The 20,883-nt window shown below is 31.0% G+C and overlaps 1 protein-coding gene across 1 annotated transcript; it reads right to left on the bottom strand.

Moving 5' to 3' along the window:
- Nucleotides 1–1,982: 1,982 nt before the first annotated feature.
- Nucleotides 1,983–20,392, bottom strand: LOC139520010 (melanotransferrin-like). The gene is made up of 14 exons (XM_071312376.1): nucleotides 20,250–20,392; nucleotides 14,080–14,218; nucleotides 12,768–12,898; nucleotides 12,414–12,536; nucleotides 11,817–11,975; nucleotides 10,721–10,896; nucleotides 9,653–9,965; nucleotides 8,768–9,014; nucleotides 8,141–8,256; nucleotides 7,507–7,623; nucleotides 6,751–6,924; nucleotides 5,815–6,009; nucleotides 4,867–4,942; nucleotides 1,983–4,128 (listed from the first exon to the last, which is right to left on the bottom strand). The coding sequence occupies exons 1-14, from the start codon at nucleotides 20,308–20,310 to the stop codon at nucleotides 3,879–3,881; spliced, it is 2,277 nt and encodes a 758-aa protein (XP_071168477.1). The 5' UTR covers nucleotides 20,311–20,392; the 3' UTR covers nucleotides 1,983–3,878.
- Between the last annotated feature and the right edge of the window lie 491 nt (nucleotides 20,393–20,883).

Raw genomic sequence — 20,883 nt, 5'->3', positions numbered from 1 at the left:
ATACTGCTTGTTGTTGCAAATTGCAAATACAGAGGTCAAGTAATGACAGTAGGTCATATAAACCATGAGCTAGAATATAGACCTAATTAACTATGTTTGTCCAGTTCTGATCATGTGTACTAACTAATCACTGCATGGATCATCATTTGTACAGCTTTATATGGCTGCAGAACTATTTGCATTGATATGAAAAGCAATTAATGCAACCGTGTTGAAGGCCGTACATTGACCTATAATGGTTTACTTTTTTAAAATTGTTTTTTGGATGGAGAGTTGTCTCATTGGCACTCACACCACATCTTCCTGTATCTAAATATCCAAACCATATTGACTATATTTCATACACACAAATCTATTTCAACAATGCGCACACTGAAATGTCAGGCCTGCTTTACTAAATTACTATCCATTGATTTTGTGTTGAAATAGAAAAATATGAGGTCATACCTGTATATCTTGTAATTATTCATTACACCAAATATTGTTGGCCTACTGTTTATGGTAATTGAAAAACACCATTATAGAAAAACATCATATTGACCTCTGAACCATTAAAATGAAGTCCAAGTCAGATAATATACCTGTAAGACTGACAAGTACCCATTACAATCATTCCATTCACCACATTTGGTGACCTACTGCTTATAGTGACTAAGAAATACTCTTAATTATGTAATTTTAAATTTGGTCACTGATCCATGAAGTGAGGTTGAGGACATGTGAAACCTGTCTGATGAACATGTAAATGTTGCAAGGAACAAATATACCAAATATGACAAGCAGCCACTGACTGAACCATGAAAATGAGGTTAATAATGGATATATGACAGACAGAAACTTTGCAACATATTTCACCTGACAAAATACTGAATCATAAAATTGAGGCCAAGGACAATGGATATATGACGGACAGAAACTTTGCATCATTTAGTTGCTGAATACAATGTATGAAGAATCCAGGTCTTTTACCTTCGAAACTATAAAGCTTATTACAAAGTTTACATTGCAGCTTCTGGATAGAAATACCTGTCTCAAATTGGGCATATAACATCAATTTTGTTTAAAAGATTTATCAATTTAGTGTTTCAGGACAAACAAGTGAAACTGTGAACTACTGCTAAATGATGATACCCCCGGCCAAAAACTTGACGGTAAACAGAAAGTCGTTGAGTGATGAATCTGAAAACTCATCACACTGTATAGCAGACTTATGTTAACTCTGAAAACAAATTTCATCCTTGTAATGTTGTTCATGATAAATATATGACGAAAATTTTCAACTTGGATGTCATGTGTACAATGATGTAAGTGTTTTGCCAACAGAAAGTTGTTGAGTGATGAATCTGAAAACCCATTACAAGGTATAGCTGACTTATGTAAACCCTGAAATAAAATTTCACAAATCCTTGTAATGTAGTTCCTGAGAAAAATGTGACAAAAAATATTCATGGGACGGACTGAAAGATGGACAACAGAGGTAAAACAGTATACCCCCAACATTTTTAAATCTATCTATCTATCCTGTTTGCTCCTGGCAGAGCATAAGGTCACCACAAGTTTTTGTCATCCAGCTCTATCTTTAGTCTTTGTTTCGGCTTTCCCCAGGTAATGTCAAGCTCCTTTTTTTTTTAAAGCTGGGGTATAAATAGTATGTGTCAGATACAATATCTTAAACTAACTTACTTTGATAAGGCCCAAAGTAGTGAAGAAGAACCTAATTGATTTGAGGTCACTAGGTGAAAGGTCAAGCTCAAAGCAGCTATTGATAGACTTATAGATGAGCAAATATTATATTTCTAGCAAATTCCTTTTTTAATCAAATGATCAAGTGCTATAAAAATTTTGTTTGTAATGAACTATGGGATGAAGAAGACTTCTTTAACAGTCACTAAGGTCATATGTCAAGGTCACAGAAGCAATTGGGCCAAAAATTCCAGATGGTTATCTGACACAGAGTAAGTGGTGATATTATAACACAAGTACCTTGTTTATTCTTTATTTAATTATGGAATGAAATTAATGTAATCATTTCTTCTAAACACTATGATGATATGAAAAATTGTAAAGTTTCAATACAAAAATATTATATAAAATATGTCCAAGTAAATTTGATATGCTCAGAAATGTACATACAATTATGAATATAAATGGAATGGAAACTTGATATATTCTAATCACACAACCATTTAAAATCACTATTGGAATTTGAGAAATATAAAATGAGTGCTAAAATAAATGCTTAAAAAAAAATTTCCTACTGATTCATTATAAAATGTTGACTACTTATATCCAAGTTAATTTTGTGGTCTTAATTTTCCTCACGACAAAATAAAATGTAATATAATTCAAAGAAAAATTCTTTATGATTAAAAATATGACACATAGTTTTATTCAACTCTTATAATGGAAAACAACCTTTTTATGAGTCCATTTTGAGATGGCAATTTTTTGATTTTTTTAAATATGTTAAATAATATTTAAATTTTATAATATTGTAGATAGAATCCAGTAAAAAGTTAGTAAATATTTGGGAATGATATACACTTGTCAGGATTTACATTACCATTATCAGAAATTAGTATTTATATATTCAAAAAGAAATAAATGGGGGAATGTGTTAGCTAGTAGATAAGTGTGTTCTATTTTCAACTGGATTTCATTATATTTTAATGATAGCTTCTTTAACAATGCAGGCACTTTTTTCAAATCTCTCTTCTCCATAAAAAACATCAAAAACTTCAATGTGTAAGCTAAAAACAAAGGCTACATTTATGATATCAGTTTAACACAACCCATTATGAAGAATAGAACTTCTATACAGTAACAATGTAATAAAATTTGACCATATCACTCACAACCATTCACTGTTCTGATATACATAGATACATACATGGCACATCTTGATATATTATTGATGAAGATAATACAGTTATATATATATACAGTCTTATTTACAAATTAGTTCCTTGTGTGCTTGGAGTTGTCTTACTTTAATTCTGTCTTATTTATTTAATTTATCCACACTCTTACTTACATAATTGGTTTTTACATATTCTTATAATTGTTTATAGATTATAAAAAGCTTCAGGGACAAAATATCATTATTAAAACGTGTGTACAAATAACCATTTAACATAGAACATTGAAACTGAGAAAACATTTATTGTAACATTAATGTCTGTGGTGTTTACATGTTAAATATTTCATGAAAGATGAAACTAGGCTTCACAAAAAAAATAGGAATTTTATCATACAAATGACTTTTAACTGTATATTACAGAGTTGTGTGAGTTTTCTGATAGGCAAATCTTTTACTATATTTTGGAAGAATTATGGAAAATATGAATAAATGAGAACAGAATTTTTTCAGACATTTACATAAAGGGGACAACACATAGTTTATACAAGTACATACAAATTATCTACAAATTTTACAGTAGAAACTATATACATTTCTTTTTATAAAAATTGCTTAATATTACAACAAAGATTCTTTAAAAAAATTAATCAACAATAAAAAATTTTGCTTTTTAAAATTTTGCATCTTAAAGATGATAAATGATTGATATTAAAATTTGTTCTTTCCAAGATAATACAAGACATTCATGGGTTTTATATTTTTCAATTCTGGTCATCTAAAAGAAATGTAGATTCATCATAATAACAAAACAATTGTGCATTAACTGTGCAACTAATCATTTATTCATCTATACTCAATGCACAAACATAGAAAAGATATTGTATATAAATACAGGTTTAAAACAGCTTCTAAATATGCATAGTTATTTCCCAAACAGATTGCGGAAGATTACAATATATACATCCTGTTTTTATGATATTTTACAAATGACGTTGATTTCAGTGACCGGACATGTCAATCATACAAAGATTCTTATTATGCTAATAACCGTAATCAGATACACAGGAATTAGACTTGTCTTTGGTGCACTTCCTACTGCGACACATGTAAATTTCTGTAACCTTTCTGCTTGTACTATGAAGTCACGGCCGAGGTAGGATGAGAAAGTGTTACGACTATCAGGTACCCTAATAAGTCGAACAGTATCATCTGTAAACATGAGATCGTTGTACCAGGTACCAGAGTCAAACATGTGGAAATCTCCCTCACTGAGAATTAATAAAAACAAAAAATTAATAATTATATTCACATATTAGGTAAAGCTAATTCAGCAGATATGTTTGACATATGATGAGCAAAATTATTCAAAATAATTTGACCACTAGAAGTCTTTTTCTTAGTTATCCATATTGATAGAACTTTAGTGGGTTTTTCTATATGAATCAGATTTTGAATAAATAAGCATGTTAATATTTGGAAAAGGTATATTCACTGCACAAAACGTGGCTTGCTTTTATGTGCATAATAATGTTAAAATTGTTTGATGTACAATTGGTTTTGGTAAATAGTTGTCATTACAATTACATCTCTCTCGCTCTGAAGCCTCTCAAAATGTGGAACAAAACAATTACGGTCTCAGAAAATATGTGGTATTATTGACGTTAGAAAAATTTCCAAAGCATAAGAATAAAACCACATATTTATTTCATCAAAAGTCAGTAATTTCTTTATTATCTCCCCTTTAAAAATTTGCAACTGTCTGATTTCTTATAAAATGTATAACTGGAGACCAATGTACAGAAATTTTTTTGGCAAAAAAATTTGACTAAAATAAAGTAATCTATCCCCTTTTATTTTTTTCTCCCTTATTGTGTAGACAATATACTTTTCTTAGGGATGCAATGATAATATTGAAAGTCTACTATTATCATAATGCTATGATAGCTTTTTATCAAATCAAATAATATTTCATATTAACTTCCCAGTAAAATGCAATAAACACTTACGTATCTGAGGAGAAAAACTGCTGTCCATAATTCAACAGCTGCCAATAAATGTTTACATCCTCCTCTGACTTGTGTTCTGAATTTAAAGAGTAAAATTATAGAAATGTCATATAAAGAAACATTTTAACTTTCAACTTTTGAAACTATGGCAAATTTTTGGGCAACATTATTTTCAACTAACTCATTTAGGAAATCTATTTCTTCAATTTATATAGAGCAATAATCTTCAAATTCCATATGAGGAGTATGCATTTGAGTATTTTTTTCTAATTCAACCTTTCTTGTTAATTTTTTGCATAAATTTTGTTTTTCATATGCACAATATTTAAACCATTAAAAACTTGAAATATGGCTGGGTAAAAAAATTATAGAAAAGAATACATTTTAATTTTGAAAGAAGACAAAACCATCCATACTGGGTTTTTTTTTCTGTATTTTTAGGTGTTGTATATCATAAAAATTTCCACTCAAAAAGTTAACATAAACCTCTGTAATAAGTGATAAAAAATAAGATTTATTTAATAATGCCCCTTACTCATTGCTTAAAGATGGTCTATTTGAAATTCACAACTAATCTGGTGAAAGTGGTGAAATGAGATTTTTTCTTGTTTTGACTAGTGAAATCTATATATCATCCAATCAATATCAATTTAACAAATAACATTAGATATTTATAGATTATCGTTGATCATCTCAACGAGATTGATTTTCTCACTTAAAGACGGCGAAAGCGAGAAAGGCAAACGAGTTGAGATGACCTATGATAATCTGTTTATCGCTATTTTACATATGACGACGTGTCAATTTCATGTCAATTTCGTTAGCAATGCCAGGTGCCTGCTTAGTTTCTAGCGACAATTTTCCATCTCAAGCGAGTAGCATGATATGAAAAATATCACAAAATAAGATCAAAGGAAAAAGTCACAAAATAGCAATAAAATAACATACTTCCTGTAACGACAGCATTAGATGGCAGTTTACCAAGGTGACAAGTTCTCCATTCATCAATAGGTTTACGTGTTCCATCTTTACACATCAGTTCGTAATCATCAGATCTTCTGTTTCTGGCCCAGATGGCATGGTTACGTGCATCAGTATTGTCCCTTACTGTCAAATGTCTCACAAACGCTACATCTCCTCCATCTAATAATAATAATAACATTATTTACAATTGTAATTACAAAGTGATATTAAATTCTTACTATACAGTGTAAATTGCCTAATCTGACATTGGGGGACCAGAAAAAAATGTTCGATTAAGCAGGGTGTTGGAATACTTAGGTTTTTTCTGAAAGGATAGGCATATTTTGGGCCCATGAAAATGTGCCGATTAAAACAGGATGTTGAAATACTCAGGTGTCAGATTAAGCGAGTTACACTGTACTATGTAATTTCTGCATTTTCATAACCATGTAAGACTTGTCCTCTGCAACTGACTTTAAATGTTTCATCTCTTTAAGATTAATGAATTTGAGGAAAATAAACTTTTTTTTTTTCAAAGTAACATGTGTATGCCACTTATTTTAATCTGATAAAGTTTTCCTGAAATCCCGACATTGTGAGCAGAACTTTGAACCATCAAATCAAATTGTTCTTTTAGTATGGACATGAAACAATCCATTAACTTCTACTTCATCTTGTCTCTAGTGGACAGTTGTCTCATTTGCGATCATATCTCATCTTATTCTTATATTTACTTGCTATATTACAGCATTCTTGTCTCTATTCTAAAACAGAACCCTTCTGCCCAAAAATTCTTGATATACCACAAATCCAATCCTGAATCTTAACAGCTGTCTATGTATCTAAAGTACAAACAGGCCTAAAAACCTCAGGTTTACTAAAATTCTTAACTAATTTTGTAACATAAAACTTGATACATACTTTCAACCAGACAGCGGAAAGCTCCTGTGGCACCATAATACTGTTCTATCTGATTCCTCTGACATTTCTTGTAGCCACCAGCAGCACATCCTTCACATAAACTTATAGGATACTGGTTAGGATTGTACTCAGAATCCAGTGCTCCTGGTATGCAAGTTCTAATAAACAGCTGACCTGGAAGAGAAATCAAAGTATTTCAAATTTTTGCAATCATAAACTTACAATTAAGTATTTTTTTAGATATTTGTTTGATGAAATGCTTTTTTATCTGTCATCAAAATCTGTATATTCAGCATCATTGCATTATGAAATAACAGATTTAAGAAAACAAAGAAAACACTTTCTCCCAATTCTACATGAATTCAAATGAGTTCTATTCAGTTTTACATATTTTTTATTATACTCTTGAGTTTCTTATCACCCAAATAGAGACATAAAATATAACATACAACTTTATCTATTAAATTGCTAATGGAATTTATCCAATTTTGATAGTTGTATTGTAAATGCTCAGCCAGTCTAATAATTAACAAGTTTAGTAAAATCTTCATCATTTCTGTTGAATGTGACATACTCACTAAATGTACCATAATATTTTAATGCAAATTCAATTCAACATGGAATTTTACATGTTCATCTGAAAAGTGCATCAACTGACTTCTTAAAATAATTAGGAAAGATCATTTATTTTATTAATCTAAATCACAAATCTTTTAAGATAGAATATCAAGTATTTTGTACTACTAGGATACATACCAATATTTTCAAATATACTACAGTACTGTGGAACAAACTGTTCTGTTTCTATAAATATACTGACAGGAACAATCCACCCATCACCTCTTCCCATTCCTGCCATACACGCTCTCTTGTCTACAAATAGAAAACATTACATTATAAATATACTGACAGGAACAATCCACCCATCACCTCTTCCCATTCCTGCCATACACGCTCTCTTGTCTACAAATAGAAAACATTACATTATAAATATACTGACAGGAACAATCCACCCATCACCTCTTCCCATTCCTGCCATACACACTCTCTTGTCTATAAAATAGAAAATTAAAATAATCTACATCTCAAACAAAATTCTTTTAAATCACTGAAAGGAGGTTTTACATTGTTAACATGTTTCACTGTTTCTTTAGCTTAACAATTTGTTCTTCTTGAAATCTCTATACTGTTGAAGCAAACTTTAAAATATTCCAAGTTCAAATATCAAAATTCTCAAAATAATCTTATTTTCATAATTTCATCAACTAATCAAAATAATGATAGCACTATATCAGTTTCATCAACCTACAAAATACACCTCATTATAATGTTGTCAAGCAATATTTTTTCTACAATTATTCATTATTTTAGTATACACATGAGTACATACCTTTAAGGTTAAACAATGTCATGGTAGGATTTCTCTTCCAGGCTGCAGCCACGACATAAAAGGAGGCTTCCATATTTCCATAATCCTCTGCTGCTATTGGTTTTAAACCATATTTTCTAAAAGTACAAACAAGTCAAATATGTCTTTTAAAATATCTGCTTCATACCTGATATAAACCCACGTTGTTGTTTTTTTTGTGTGTAATATTGTGGTCGAATTTTTTTTAGGTTGTTTATTGTTATTCAAAATGCCACAAAACAGAGATACTTTATGAAAACAACTATACTTCAAATTACATTTAACATAAAGGGACATAACTGAAGCACGGTATAAGTGACGCTACCATACTTGATCTCGGTTTTTTGGTTATCATGGAAATAAGTAATAAGTTTCATAACATTTGGTTGAGATAAACTTAAGCTAGAGAACGTAAAAAATATTTTACAATCCAATTTACAGTTCTAAAATAATACGAAACTATGATAATACTTAATAAAGCCAAAGGAAAAAATGTCAAAAATCTTGCATGTCAGTAACATCAAACTCAAAAACCAAAGTATAAATTGCCAAATTCAAGCATGTAAATGTGTATGATTTTAAACCAAAAATCATCTTGAATATACATACTCTCCGGCTAAATAAACATCTCCAGAATCTAATGTCATCATATCTGCATCTCCATCAGCAATCAGCTGCATACAATGGTCAGCACTTTTACCCAATACACAATCCAGCTTTGGCTTCAAGTCCTTAGCTCCAAATGCCATCATCATGTTCTCACATTTAGATTTCTCTCCACCAGAGATCACACACCATTTAGCATAGTTCAATGGGCATTGGTTCAACTTTTCAACATTGTCATAAAACTTGGCATCTAGAGTAATAAACAGAATCAAATAAATTGCAATATACGTTAAAATCATACATACACAAAGATGACATTTTAAAAGTTGTTATTAATGCTGGTTAAACAGTTTTTATGATTTTTGCAACTATCTTTTTACTTCCTTCATATATTTAGGATTCCCTTACATTACACACACAAATGGCATTTTTTTTTTTCAGGAAACAGGAATTACACAAAACATAGACTGTGAGTGATCTCATATACACCATTAGTACCCTTTGACCAATAGCTCAGATTCTGGCAGGTCAAACAAAACAGCTTTAATTTGAGAATTATTCAATGAATGCTTTCACTTTTTTACTTTTATTGTTTATACATGGATTTGTCTGTTTTTTTTGTGAACAAATGATATTTTTATTGCTCATGTGGTTCCTACATTTTTTTCTAGTTATATATTCTATAATCTATATGTATGACCTGCACTCCAAACCTAAATTCAAATTACAACTTTTTGGAATTTTGGATCCTCAATGCTCTTCAAATTTGTACTTGTTTGGTTTTATAAATATTTTGATATGAGCGTCAGTGATGAGTCTTGTGTAGACGAAACGTGTGTCTGGCGTACTAAATTATAATCCTGGTACTTTTGATAACTATTTACTCACCAACCCATTTGTAATATGTATCTCTATCTCCTACATCTACTAGTTCCTGTGTTGTATCTGTAAACAGTAAGTTTCTTTGTCCTCCATATCCAAGCCATGCATCAGAACTAAACATGTTGAATAAGCTAACGTATGGTTTTCCTACTCCAAACCATTCTGATGCTTGCAGGAGAAACTGTTTATAAGCAGCTCTAGTTTTTACGTCTTGTAATGCTGATGTCATGATAGTGTTTGCTGGAATGCTTCCATAATTACAGTTCTTGTAGTCTTGAATGTCTCTTGTCCCACCATTAGGACATAATAAGACAAATTCCTGCAATACGAGAACAGATTAAAATTAAAATTTGAATATTCCAATAACAAAATCATTACATATTTACTTTTAAATAGGGCACCTGTTGATTGTCTCATAAGCTTCCTCAAGTAACTCTTTGCCAGTGTTGCTATATAATAATTAAACTGCAAATTATACAAATTAGTCAGGAAGAATCGAAGCCTTTTTTCTGTATCAATAAACAAAATTTGCGTATTTTACAAAAATCTATCGCGAGACAGCAACCAATATAATGCTTTGTATCATGACTGTTGACAAATTCTGCTGTTTACATTATACTGTACTGTCAATTTTCTTTCTTTTCGGAAAGGAAACTAACAGACATCTAATAAATAACCTATATTTCTTTGTGACAGGTATTGTTGACATGTGTTTTTAGAAGAAACAGTTTTACATTTTACATTCATGCTGATTAAAATAAATAAAGTATTGAAATGAAAACTTCACATGAATTTTTCTGTACTGTAAAATACTTGTCCTTTCAATATAATGATTCAAAATTATATGGTAATAAACTTGAGATGAAAAAAGATATATTGCAGTAAGAATAAATACGATAATATGACCGTAACAAATCTTTTCTTATCAAATTTACAATCCCATCAGTATCTTAGTAGGCACTTGCACAAGTTTATCGGTAGTAATTTCCAGTACTAACAAATAACATGCCATTTAAAAGTGAAAAAATCCAATTAATAAACTAAATTTGAATTCATTTTTTTTAATTTACTAACAGAGGAAGCATTATTTGTCAAATGTATCAGCGTATCATGACGAAGGAAAGCTACATCTCCATCACCATTCTGTAGACATCGGAAAGCACCATCATATCCAGCACTGGGATCTTTTGTAGAACATTTAGTACCAGATGTTCCTTTACATAGCTGACAAATCTCTGTTGGATTGTTACCTGAAACATCAAAATTTCAAAAGATTGCAATTGGTAAATCAGTAACTCAAGACTACACATAATACAAAGAAAATCACAAGACACAGTTCTGTCTAACTGGCTGTTTTTTTTATTATATATTTTTTTTATGAGTTTATAAATTATATGCATTGGACTCTGAAGTAAAATTTATTATTTGCTGCAAGGAAATAAAATATAACTTCGTGAGAACTTTCAATTTCTTACAAACTTACATTTTTTAGAGGAAATATAGAAAATGAAGAAAATTTTGTGATGTACTTTGAATGTTTGGGTCACAGTGACCTGCAATATTTTTCATAAAAGGAATCCAAACTGGAAAGATCACAGAATTCATTGAGTTTATATAAATCCTAATATTTTATTCCCTATTTACTATTCATAATATGATCAATTGTTCCAATATTGGTCCTTTGTCATTTAAAAAATGAATAGTTGTTTCATTGGCAATTGTCACATCTCTTTATTGGTATGATGTTGATAGTTTGCCATAAGTGAATGTAACTCAAATATTTATTTCAAAATATGACTCAAGATTTTTCTTCTTCAAACAATGAAGATAACCCAATAGGTGGAAGAACATCATTTTGGAACAAATGTATTAACAGCGCTCACAAATAAAATTTCAATGCAATGTAGAGTTGAGTTAAAGCAGACTGACTAGATTCTAAAATGATAATGCCAATAAATATAAATATGACAAAGCTAAAAAAGTTTTAGCAAAGCATTCATACGCGACTTCAACCATAAATTTGGGTTTTGAAGGATGAATGCTTTTATCTTATCGATCTCATAAATTACCAACATAGTGGTGCACATGGAATCTGGGGTTTTATTTTTGTACTGGTTGAATTCAAATTAGTTGGACAACCAGACAACAGCTGAAAGTAAGCAATACCTACCAAATGGATTATAGAAAGATGTAAGGGCACCAGGTAAACACATGTTATGGAAGAAATCTGTTACAGCCTTGACCACAGCATTACATTCTGTTACTTTGATATCACCATTCTGTAACATTACACTGATAGGGTATAGCCATCCTGCTGCTGTTCCAATACCTATAACAGAGAATAGCACAATTATATTTTATATTAAAATAAAGCCCTGCCCCCTTTTACTGCAATAATCATGTCAATAAATTGTTGTGTTTGGTGTAATTTTTAAAAATGTTATATAGTTTCTTGAAATTATCGGTAATAAAACAATTTTTTCTACATATTTGATTTTCATTAGAAAAAGGTACATTTTCTGACTACAAACCATACTTTTATCAAAAGAAATCAATCTGATTGCTCAAAATCATGAAATCTCATATTTTTACTGCCAGTGAGTTTATAAGATTTCCAAACATGTACAAAACCAAAAACATATTTTGTTTTGGTTTTGATAAATAGATTTTGTGGTTTTAGAAGTATACTCCTTATATATAGGGTATACAGGGTTAAGATGCTGAAATGGGCTATTTTGAAATGTACCCAAATCTTATCAGAGCTTACCTGGAAAACAAGCGTTACTGCCTAACAATCCATTCCCTAATTGTGTGCCAGTACCTGCACCACTTCCATAAATACTATTTCTACGAACAACTGCTACTGAATAATAGTTCATACCATCATCACCTGAATAAAAGATTTAAAGTATTATAAATCATGAATGAATACCAAAATCCCTTGTTATTATTTTCTCTTGTAAATGCATATGGGAGAATGATTAAAAAGAGTGCGGGTAAAGGTTTTATATATAGTTCAGATTTTAATGGACCTGTTTTTTGCAATGCTTATGAAGATTTGTGTTGTATAGGCAGTTAATTAATAAGGGACATATTAACTATGCAGAAACTTGATAAATACCTGCAGTTGCTGCATATTTTTCTGCTACTATAGGCTGCATATTATGATATCGCCCAGCAAAATAACCTTGCCCTGTATCTAACGCCATCATGTCAGCATTCCCATCCTGGATCATCTTCATGCATTCAAATCTGTTAAGATAGATAAAATAATGAATACATTGATTGATGGTTGATAAACATTCTGTGATACACATAAATTAACATTTCTATTCAATTTTAAAATCTTTATTCAGAATGAGTGATACAAAATAAGTTGTTGCATTATGGCCAATATGGGTACATTTTTTGTTATTAACATTCTACAGCCTTAAATGCCTAAATGACAATGATGAAGCTTTGCAATATAATTTGTGGAAAATGTTAGTTAAAATTTACAAATTTTATGAAAATTGTTAAAAATTGACTATAAAGGACAATAACTCCTTAGGGTAAATTGACCATTTCCGTCATGTTGACTTATTTGTAAATCTTACTTTGCTTAACATTATTGATGTTTACAGTTTATCTCTATCTATAATAATATTCAAGATAATAACCAAAAACAGCAAAATTTCCTTAAAATTACCAATTCAGGGGCAGCAACCTATCAACGGGTTGTCTGATTCATCTCAAACTTTCAGGGCAGATAGATCTTGACCTGATTAACAATTTTACCCCATGTCAGATTTGCTCTAAATGCTTTGGTTTTTAAGTTATAAGCCAAAAACTGCATTTTACCCCTATGTTCTATTTTTAGCCATGGCGGCCATCTTGGTTGGTTGGCCGAGTCACCGGACACAATTTTTAAACAAGATACCCTAATAATGATTTTGGTCATGTTTGGTTAAATTTGGCCCAGCAGTTTCAGAGGAGAAGATTTTTGTAAAAGTTAACGACGAAGGACGCCAAGTGATGAGAAAAGCTCACCTGGCCCGAAGGAACAATTGTTACATGCATATTACTTAACTTCAAACATATGATCATATACAGTACACAAAAGGTACTAACATTCAGTGAAAATTCACCAGCAATTGTGATTTTTATCTAACTGAATCACTACATGAAATTGCTAAGAGAGATAGGGAATGTGTCAAAGAGACAACAACCAACCATATAGCAGAAAACAGCAGAAGGCCACCAATGGGTGTTCAAGACAGCGAGAAAATCCTGCACCCAAAGGCAGGCTTCAGCTGGCCTCTAAACATATACATGTAGCATACTGAAAGACTCCGTCAACATAAATTGACTTTTAAAATTTGACAATAAATGATTTAGTGAAGTCAAGAGTCTACACTACAAAGATTGAACTGTTCTAACTCTGTAAAACTTACGTGTCAAACCCAACCACACATGAAAAACCAGGAATGACTTTGTTAATGTCTGCATTTTTTATGGTTGTACTCTTGAGAATGTTCTGGAAATTTTCACATTTTGCCTTCTCCGCATCAGTCGACACGCACCACCTTAAAACTGCAAAAAATATAAAGATTTACAATTAATTTGGCTTATCTTAAGTCTGAAACCTCATGAGTGGTTGTTTAAGTGTGCATGCATGTTCTTCCAAGAATTCAGTGTTGATGACCTTACATGTATATCCTGGATCCAACTAGTAGAAAATAACTAGATTCTTTACTTTGATTTTGTAAAAAGATAAAAAGAAGGCACATATTAAAGACTTTAAAATCATGACATAACCTGAATACCAAATTGAAAAAAATATAAGCATATTGTTGTAGAAAATATACTATACCAGAAATTCTTAATGTACATTTGTAGCACATCTTTCTATTTTTCCAAATATGAATATTTGTTTATATGCACCACTTTCAAATATGTCTTTTTTTTACAGTTCTAATAGATAAATTTGACATCAAAATCCATAAAATTTAGTTTTGTAAATATAATTGGTCAAGCAGAATGACTAGTAGTTATAAAGTCCCAGAACTCAAAATTGGTAAACAATACAAAATATCCTGTTTTAAAAGTTTAAAGGTTCAATAATATAGGTCATTAGGTGTTGCCTGTACATGAACTTTTGTTAATCTTTTACTTTTAAAAACTTATATAAAATTAAAATATGCATAAAATGTTACAATGTGATTTGAGTGATGTGAAATAATTACAACAGGAGTGGAGAAGAAAAGGGAATTAACTCTCACAGAACATGCATGATCAAGTAAAAATAAATGTGAAAATTACACAACAACAAAAATAAAGATTGTGATAATTGTTAAAGTTTGTTTAAATTTAACCCATATGATCCGATAACATGTATTGTCAGCTACTGTACTGTAGCAAACGTGTATACTCATACATTCCGCATACATACAAGTATACGTATGGTCCAGATACTCATATGGTCTGGAACATACATGTATACATTACACTATATAAATCTGAGACAATGATCGAATTACATTGTACCACAAAAGCACATGCAACTGTTGAAAAATCATTTATTATAATTTATAAACAGTGCAATGTCAAGAAATACAATAAGTTAAAACATTTTAAGATTAAGAGGTTGAAAACATTGTGAAGTCAAATAGGGATGTTTGTCTGGACACATACCTGTAGCTGCAACTGGTAAGCAAAGAAAGAAAACAAAATTGTTTTGAAAATACAAATGTCATTAATTTCCTACATTTCAATCAAAGTTTTCAGACATCATTAAAAGATTTCACATGTGAAAATATTTATTCTACAGTTACATGTACATGTGGCACATTGGTGTGTGTTGCATACATGTACATTGTAGATACAAATACAATGTACAAAACATGTAATAAATTTGATAGTTATATTATAACCAATTATGCAAAGTCAAATCTTTGAGACTTTTACCAGAATTTCATTACCTTTTGCCATAAATATACCCGTTAATTATCGCAGCACTATTAGTAAATATCAATTTGAAACAGTTGTTTGAGGAAGATTTTCATAAACACTGACAGTGTATTCTTTTTTTTTCAGTTTGTTTGTTTGATATAACTAGCGAATTTAAAAAATAGGGAGATAAATACCTTCTGTTGTGAAAAATACAGAAAATTTTGAAATTTAAAAGGGGGTTCTGATCCCGCTTATTGTTGCCATAATAGCGAATGTGATTTCCCATGTTCTGCCCAACTTCGTTTCCTGTTTTCACGCTAAATTGTTGACTTTCATGTGTCACATTTAAAAAGAATCCGGGTCTGTTCGCGCCCTTTAACTTTTGCACCCTACACGTTCGCGCCCAATTTTTATTGGTTTTGTGTTTGATAACTTTATAACCAAGTTTTGGCAAGTGTATTCCTATTAGTATATTTGTTGTCATTGTCTCAAAATAAAGTGAGACAACATGTTTTTTGTGATGAATAAATCTTAATCATGTTTTGGATAGTGTATTGTTAAAATATTTTTAATCATTGTTTCTAAATAAAGTGAGATTCTGACGACCGGGATTTTTGGGTGGAATAAATCTTAAATATTAATCAAATTTGGTTAGTGTATTGCTATAATTTTTTATTTAATAATTTCAGATAAAAGGGGCCAATCTGTTAAATCAAAGAGCTGAAAGCTCTGAAGAAAAATGACGCCACTGTCTCTAATATTGGGATAGTTTTTATGCAAGTCTTGATTTTCACATACCGTAATTAGTTTAACAATGCAACATGTACAGTATCGTGAGCATATAATTGATATTCGTATATGTGTGTGTGTGTGAAGTGAAGGTGACAACTGGCTGGTTTTTTAAGACAAATGAATAGGTCAAGACTAGCTGAATTGTACAAATAAATACCGTAGAATGGCTTGTATATTTCTCAATCATACATAGTCTGAATCTGGGTCCGTTCGCTTCCATTCACGTTTGCGCCCACTCATTTTCACCCCTGTCACTTTCACACCCTACATTGTTCGCACCCAATCTTAATTGGTTTTGTGTTTAATAACTCTGTAAGCAAGTGTTTTCTTATAAGTATAATTGTTGTCATTGTCTCAAAATAAAGTGAGACAGCAATTTTTTTTTGTGTTGAATAAATCTTAATCATGTTTTGGATAAGGTATTGCTAAAAATAATAATAATCCTTTCTAAATAAAGTGGTATTTTGTCAACGTTTTATTTTGTGTTGAATAACTCTTAATCATGTTTTGGTTAGTGTATTGCTATAACTTGTTTCATTGACTTGTTTCAAAATGAAGTGAGATTCTGACTATGTTTGTTTCTGCGTGTTGAATAAATTTTATCATGTTTTGGTTATATTAGTGGATTGCTATGTTTTATTGTTTCGTTGTTTCAGATCAATGGGACCAAGCTGTTAAAAACAATTATCTTTTGTGTTTTTTCCTTTTAAATCTTCAATGTTTTACTCATACCAAGCTATAAATACATTCAGTATTTACACCAAAGCAATTTAAAACAACAACCATGATTTTCCAATTATTCAACTTGAATTTGAATTAAAATTGGGCGCGAATGAGTAGAGTGTGAATGTGCGAACGTGTAGGGTGCGAAAATGTATTGGGCACAAACAGACCTGATACCACACAGTCTGAACCCCCTTCTCCCACAAAATATTAAGTAAATAATCTTTTTGTTACTGCTATCAAAGGTCTAATGAAACTCAGATAGTTTCAAACATTTGTCAAAGAATTCTAGTCAAACTGGCACCTAGTTAAATTGGCACCTGGACAAATCAGCACCTGGTTAAAATCGAAACCTGATATAGTCAATTCGTCACCCATGTTAAATATATATTTTTAACAGTATTTTACGCAATAGGGTAAAAATAAGAAAGGGGTTGCCAGAATTTTTTTCAGTATATAAGCAAAAAGAGTTAAATACTAACTTTCACATTTTTGGGTGTTCATGTACATTTTGTATATATTTATTTTTCTCAACTAATGACTTTTTTGGTGTATTTTTAATGATATATATATATGAATAGTCCAAATAATTATTACGTCTGGCAAGGCTTTTTAATTTTATTCTGGAACACCTTCCTATAACCGCAAGGCTATGTTAATTTTTTTTCTGGGACGCCTTCCTACGAACGTCGTATGAAGGCGTCCCAGAAAAATAATAAAATAGCCTTGCCAGACGTCTACATGAGATATTGTGTATTTTTCTGCATTATTTCAACCAGTTGAGCATTTTACAGGATTGTTGGTTTAATGCTGTTTAAACTTTACTGAAAGACAAACACCTTAAATTTGCTAATTATTTGGCATGAAAGTTTGATTTATTGAAAGGGACTCATAGTTTTCCATTTTATTTTAATAATTGACTTGTTTTTACAATTACACAAATTGTCTAATTGTTAAAACAACAGCTTTTGTAAGGGCTTCGTTGTTTACCTTTATACACTACATATTCACTTTCGTTTCGTGGTTTACCAAAATACACAACAACATATTCACTATGTACTTGGTAACAGTAATTAATTTATTGAATAGAAAATATTATAACAAATATTATTGGATGCCGAATTGACGTCGAATAGGTGCCGATTTGACTAGATGCCAATTTAACCAGGTGCCGACTTGACTTGTACGTTTCAATTCCTCTGCGATCGTTTGCGGTATTTTCTTGAGAAAACCTATTTTCCATCATCAAAGAGAAGAAGAAACTGCTTTAAAATGATTCTGGAACGCTTCATGATTGTTAAAATAAGTTTAATTCACTCAAAAACAATTTTAAAACTTGCGATTAAACAGGAAGTTTCCAAAGCACGTGTAAAAGAAGAAATTAACCGGTGAGAGTGGAAATCCGTATATGACAGATATCCCTATAGTACGACTTTGAAAGTAAAACAGTTCAATCCTTTTGTAAAACAATCTTTAATATACCTATCACATTAATGTTTGAAGGGTCTTAAGCTTATTCAAACCATATAAGTCGGTATGAAACACCAAAACGGAATGAACAATAACCGATTACGTTTTGTAGTTTACAAATTTTAAAACTGGTTCCCGTCAAACTACAACACTTTGTTCGAGTGTAGTGGAATACAAGCAAAAACCAGTGTAAACTGGGTCCTGGCTGAATTAATACTACACAATGATGCATAATGATAACACAAGCAGATTCCAGTTTGTATGGAAAATAGGAAATACGAAACCAAGCGCGGTAGGCAGAGAAATGTAATGAAGTTCAGGTCGGCAGTTATGGAACAATGACTGCGTCATTTTCCAAAAACAATTATCTTTTGTGTTTTTCATTTTAAATTTTCAATGTTTAACTCATACGAAGCTAAATACATGCAGTATTTACATCAAGGTAATTTAAAACAATCATGATTTTCTAATTATTCAACTGGAACTTGATTTTAAATTGGGTGCAAACATGTAGGGTGCGAAAGTGTATTGGGCGCGAACAGACCTGATACCGTGCTTAGACCCCAATTAGACCCACAGAATGCATTTTTTCATTCAATACAACATTATAGTGTGAGTTAGATTTAACTTCAATATCTACATTAGCATCTATAAATATTTGTTATCAGATTTCAAAGGTACTTCTTCTTTTCAGCATAACCTGCTTTAGTTCTAATGTTTTGGTACATCCAGAGACACATAATACATTTTATCATATACTTAGCATTGATATGATAGCTTTTGCATATGTGTAATGAGCGGAAGTACACAAGCCATAATTTCCCACCCGGGCTGATAACCCATATCAGGGGCATCTCGTGCACAAAACCCATAATAGTGCCTCTCGTGCAAGTTACTTCCGGTGTTTGCGGTATCGGTTGTTTAACGTTTTCCATTGTGACGTCAGATATTTTTTATGACGACGTCAAAATTACGGGAACTTTTGTGGGAATAGTTAAGTACTTGGTTACACATGCCATTGACAATTATGAATCATTTTATAGTACAACAAACATGGAGTAATAATGATTATAAAACTCTTCCAACTGTTCAATGTTTCAAAATGCTCTATAGGAAATGTTACCAAAAATATATACGAAGGTAGTGATGCTGTTGTTGGACAATTATAGTATATTTGATTTATAATTTAACTTCTTTATAAAGTTTTTGACTGTTTTAGTTATTGCATTTGTTTATTTGCCTTACTTAAAACTATTGTCGAAAGTATATGATAAAGCGATCAATACATGGCCTTTTCCATATCAGCCTGGGTATCATCCCTCGACCCATATCAGCACCTCGACTCCGTCTCGGGCTGATATGGGGGTCTCGGGATGATACCCAGGCTGATATGGAAAAGGCCATGTATTAATCTCTATGTATTATATGTCTCTGGTACATCTAAATTACACTTTAATATTCCAGGTGTAGTAATTCCCTTAAATTAGCCACAAGAAACTTTGACTGTTAATAAAAAGTATTTTTTAGTAAATTATGATAACATATTTTGAACTGGAAAATATTTTTGAAAGTTATGAATCACAACCCAGGTACAGGTGTATACATTTCAGGTAACTTTGCAATCAATGTGTTTCGCTGATGTTTTAACCGAATAACCTGAAAGTATATACGACGACATTTTACTTACACACAGTGGACTGTCCAAGAACAGTCTGAATCAAAACAAATAACAACAGATTTCTTAACATTGTCACTTGTATTTAGGTGCCATTTGCAGTGTTTGTCAACTTCCGTAATCGGTTAATCGGTTTTTACCTGTAATGCGCGCAAGAATATAGTGCAAAAAATTGATAGAAACTTTTTTTTCTCTCATTTATAGTTCTAAAATATCATCATGGACAATTTCGAATTAACTGAAGACGATTTAACAGTGATACTCATTAGAACAAATAGAATTTTATGTTTAGCGTATTAATATGGATTTTACTGGTTTAAATCTCACAATCTGTGGAAAAGTATCAGTCTATTTTAATCAAAGTACTGAAGTACTGTAAGACCCATTAGAACCAACAAAACTACAGCATATAGCATAAATAAATAAAACATTTATTTGAAGTCGGTTATACATATAACAATACAACATAAGCTCTGTAGAGCTTTTATCCGACATACATATAAGACAAGCACAATACATAAAACACATAAAACATAAAGCACATCATGCAAAATAAATAATGTTATCACTGAAGCACAGCAATTATTAATAAGCACAATTAAAGCATATAAGCAAACATATAATGCAGATATACTAACATTCATGC

The sequence above is a fragment of the Mytilus edulis genome, chromosome 4 (genome assembly GCF_963676685.1).
Source record: "Mytilus edulis chromosome 4, xbMytEdul2.2, whole genome shotgun sequence".
NCBI classification, from domain to species: domain Eukaryota; kingdom Metazoa; phylum Mollusca; class Bivalvia; order Mytilida; family Mytilidae; genus Mytilus; species Mytilus edulis.
This window is presented reverse-complemented; position numbering and strand designations above follow the sequence as displayed.

Excerpts from the sequence above, each read along its gene's own strand:
- LOC139520010 (XM_071312376.1), bottom strand. The coding sequence starts at position 20,310 with ATGTTAAGAAATCTGTTGTTATTTGTTTTGATTCAGACTGTTCTTGGA. Across the intron at positions 4,943-5,814 it reads TAATGCTGTCGTTACAGGAA|AACACAAGTCAGAGGAGGAT; the intron begins GTATGTTATTTT and ends CTTTAAATTCAG. Across the intron at positions 4,129-4,866 it reads CAGTTTTTCTCCTCAGATAC|TGAGGGAGATTTCCACATGT; the intron begins GTAAGTGTTTAT and ends ATTAATTCTCAG.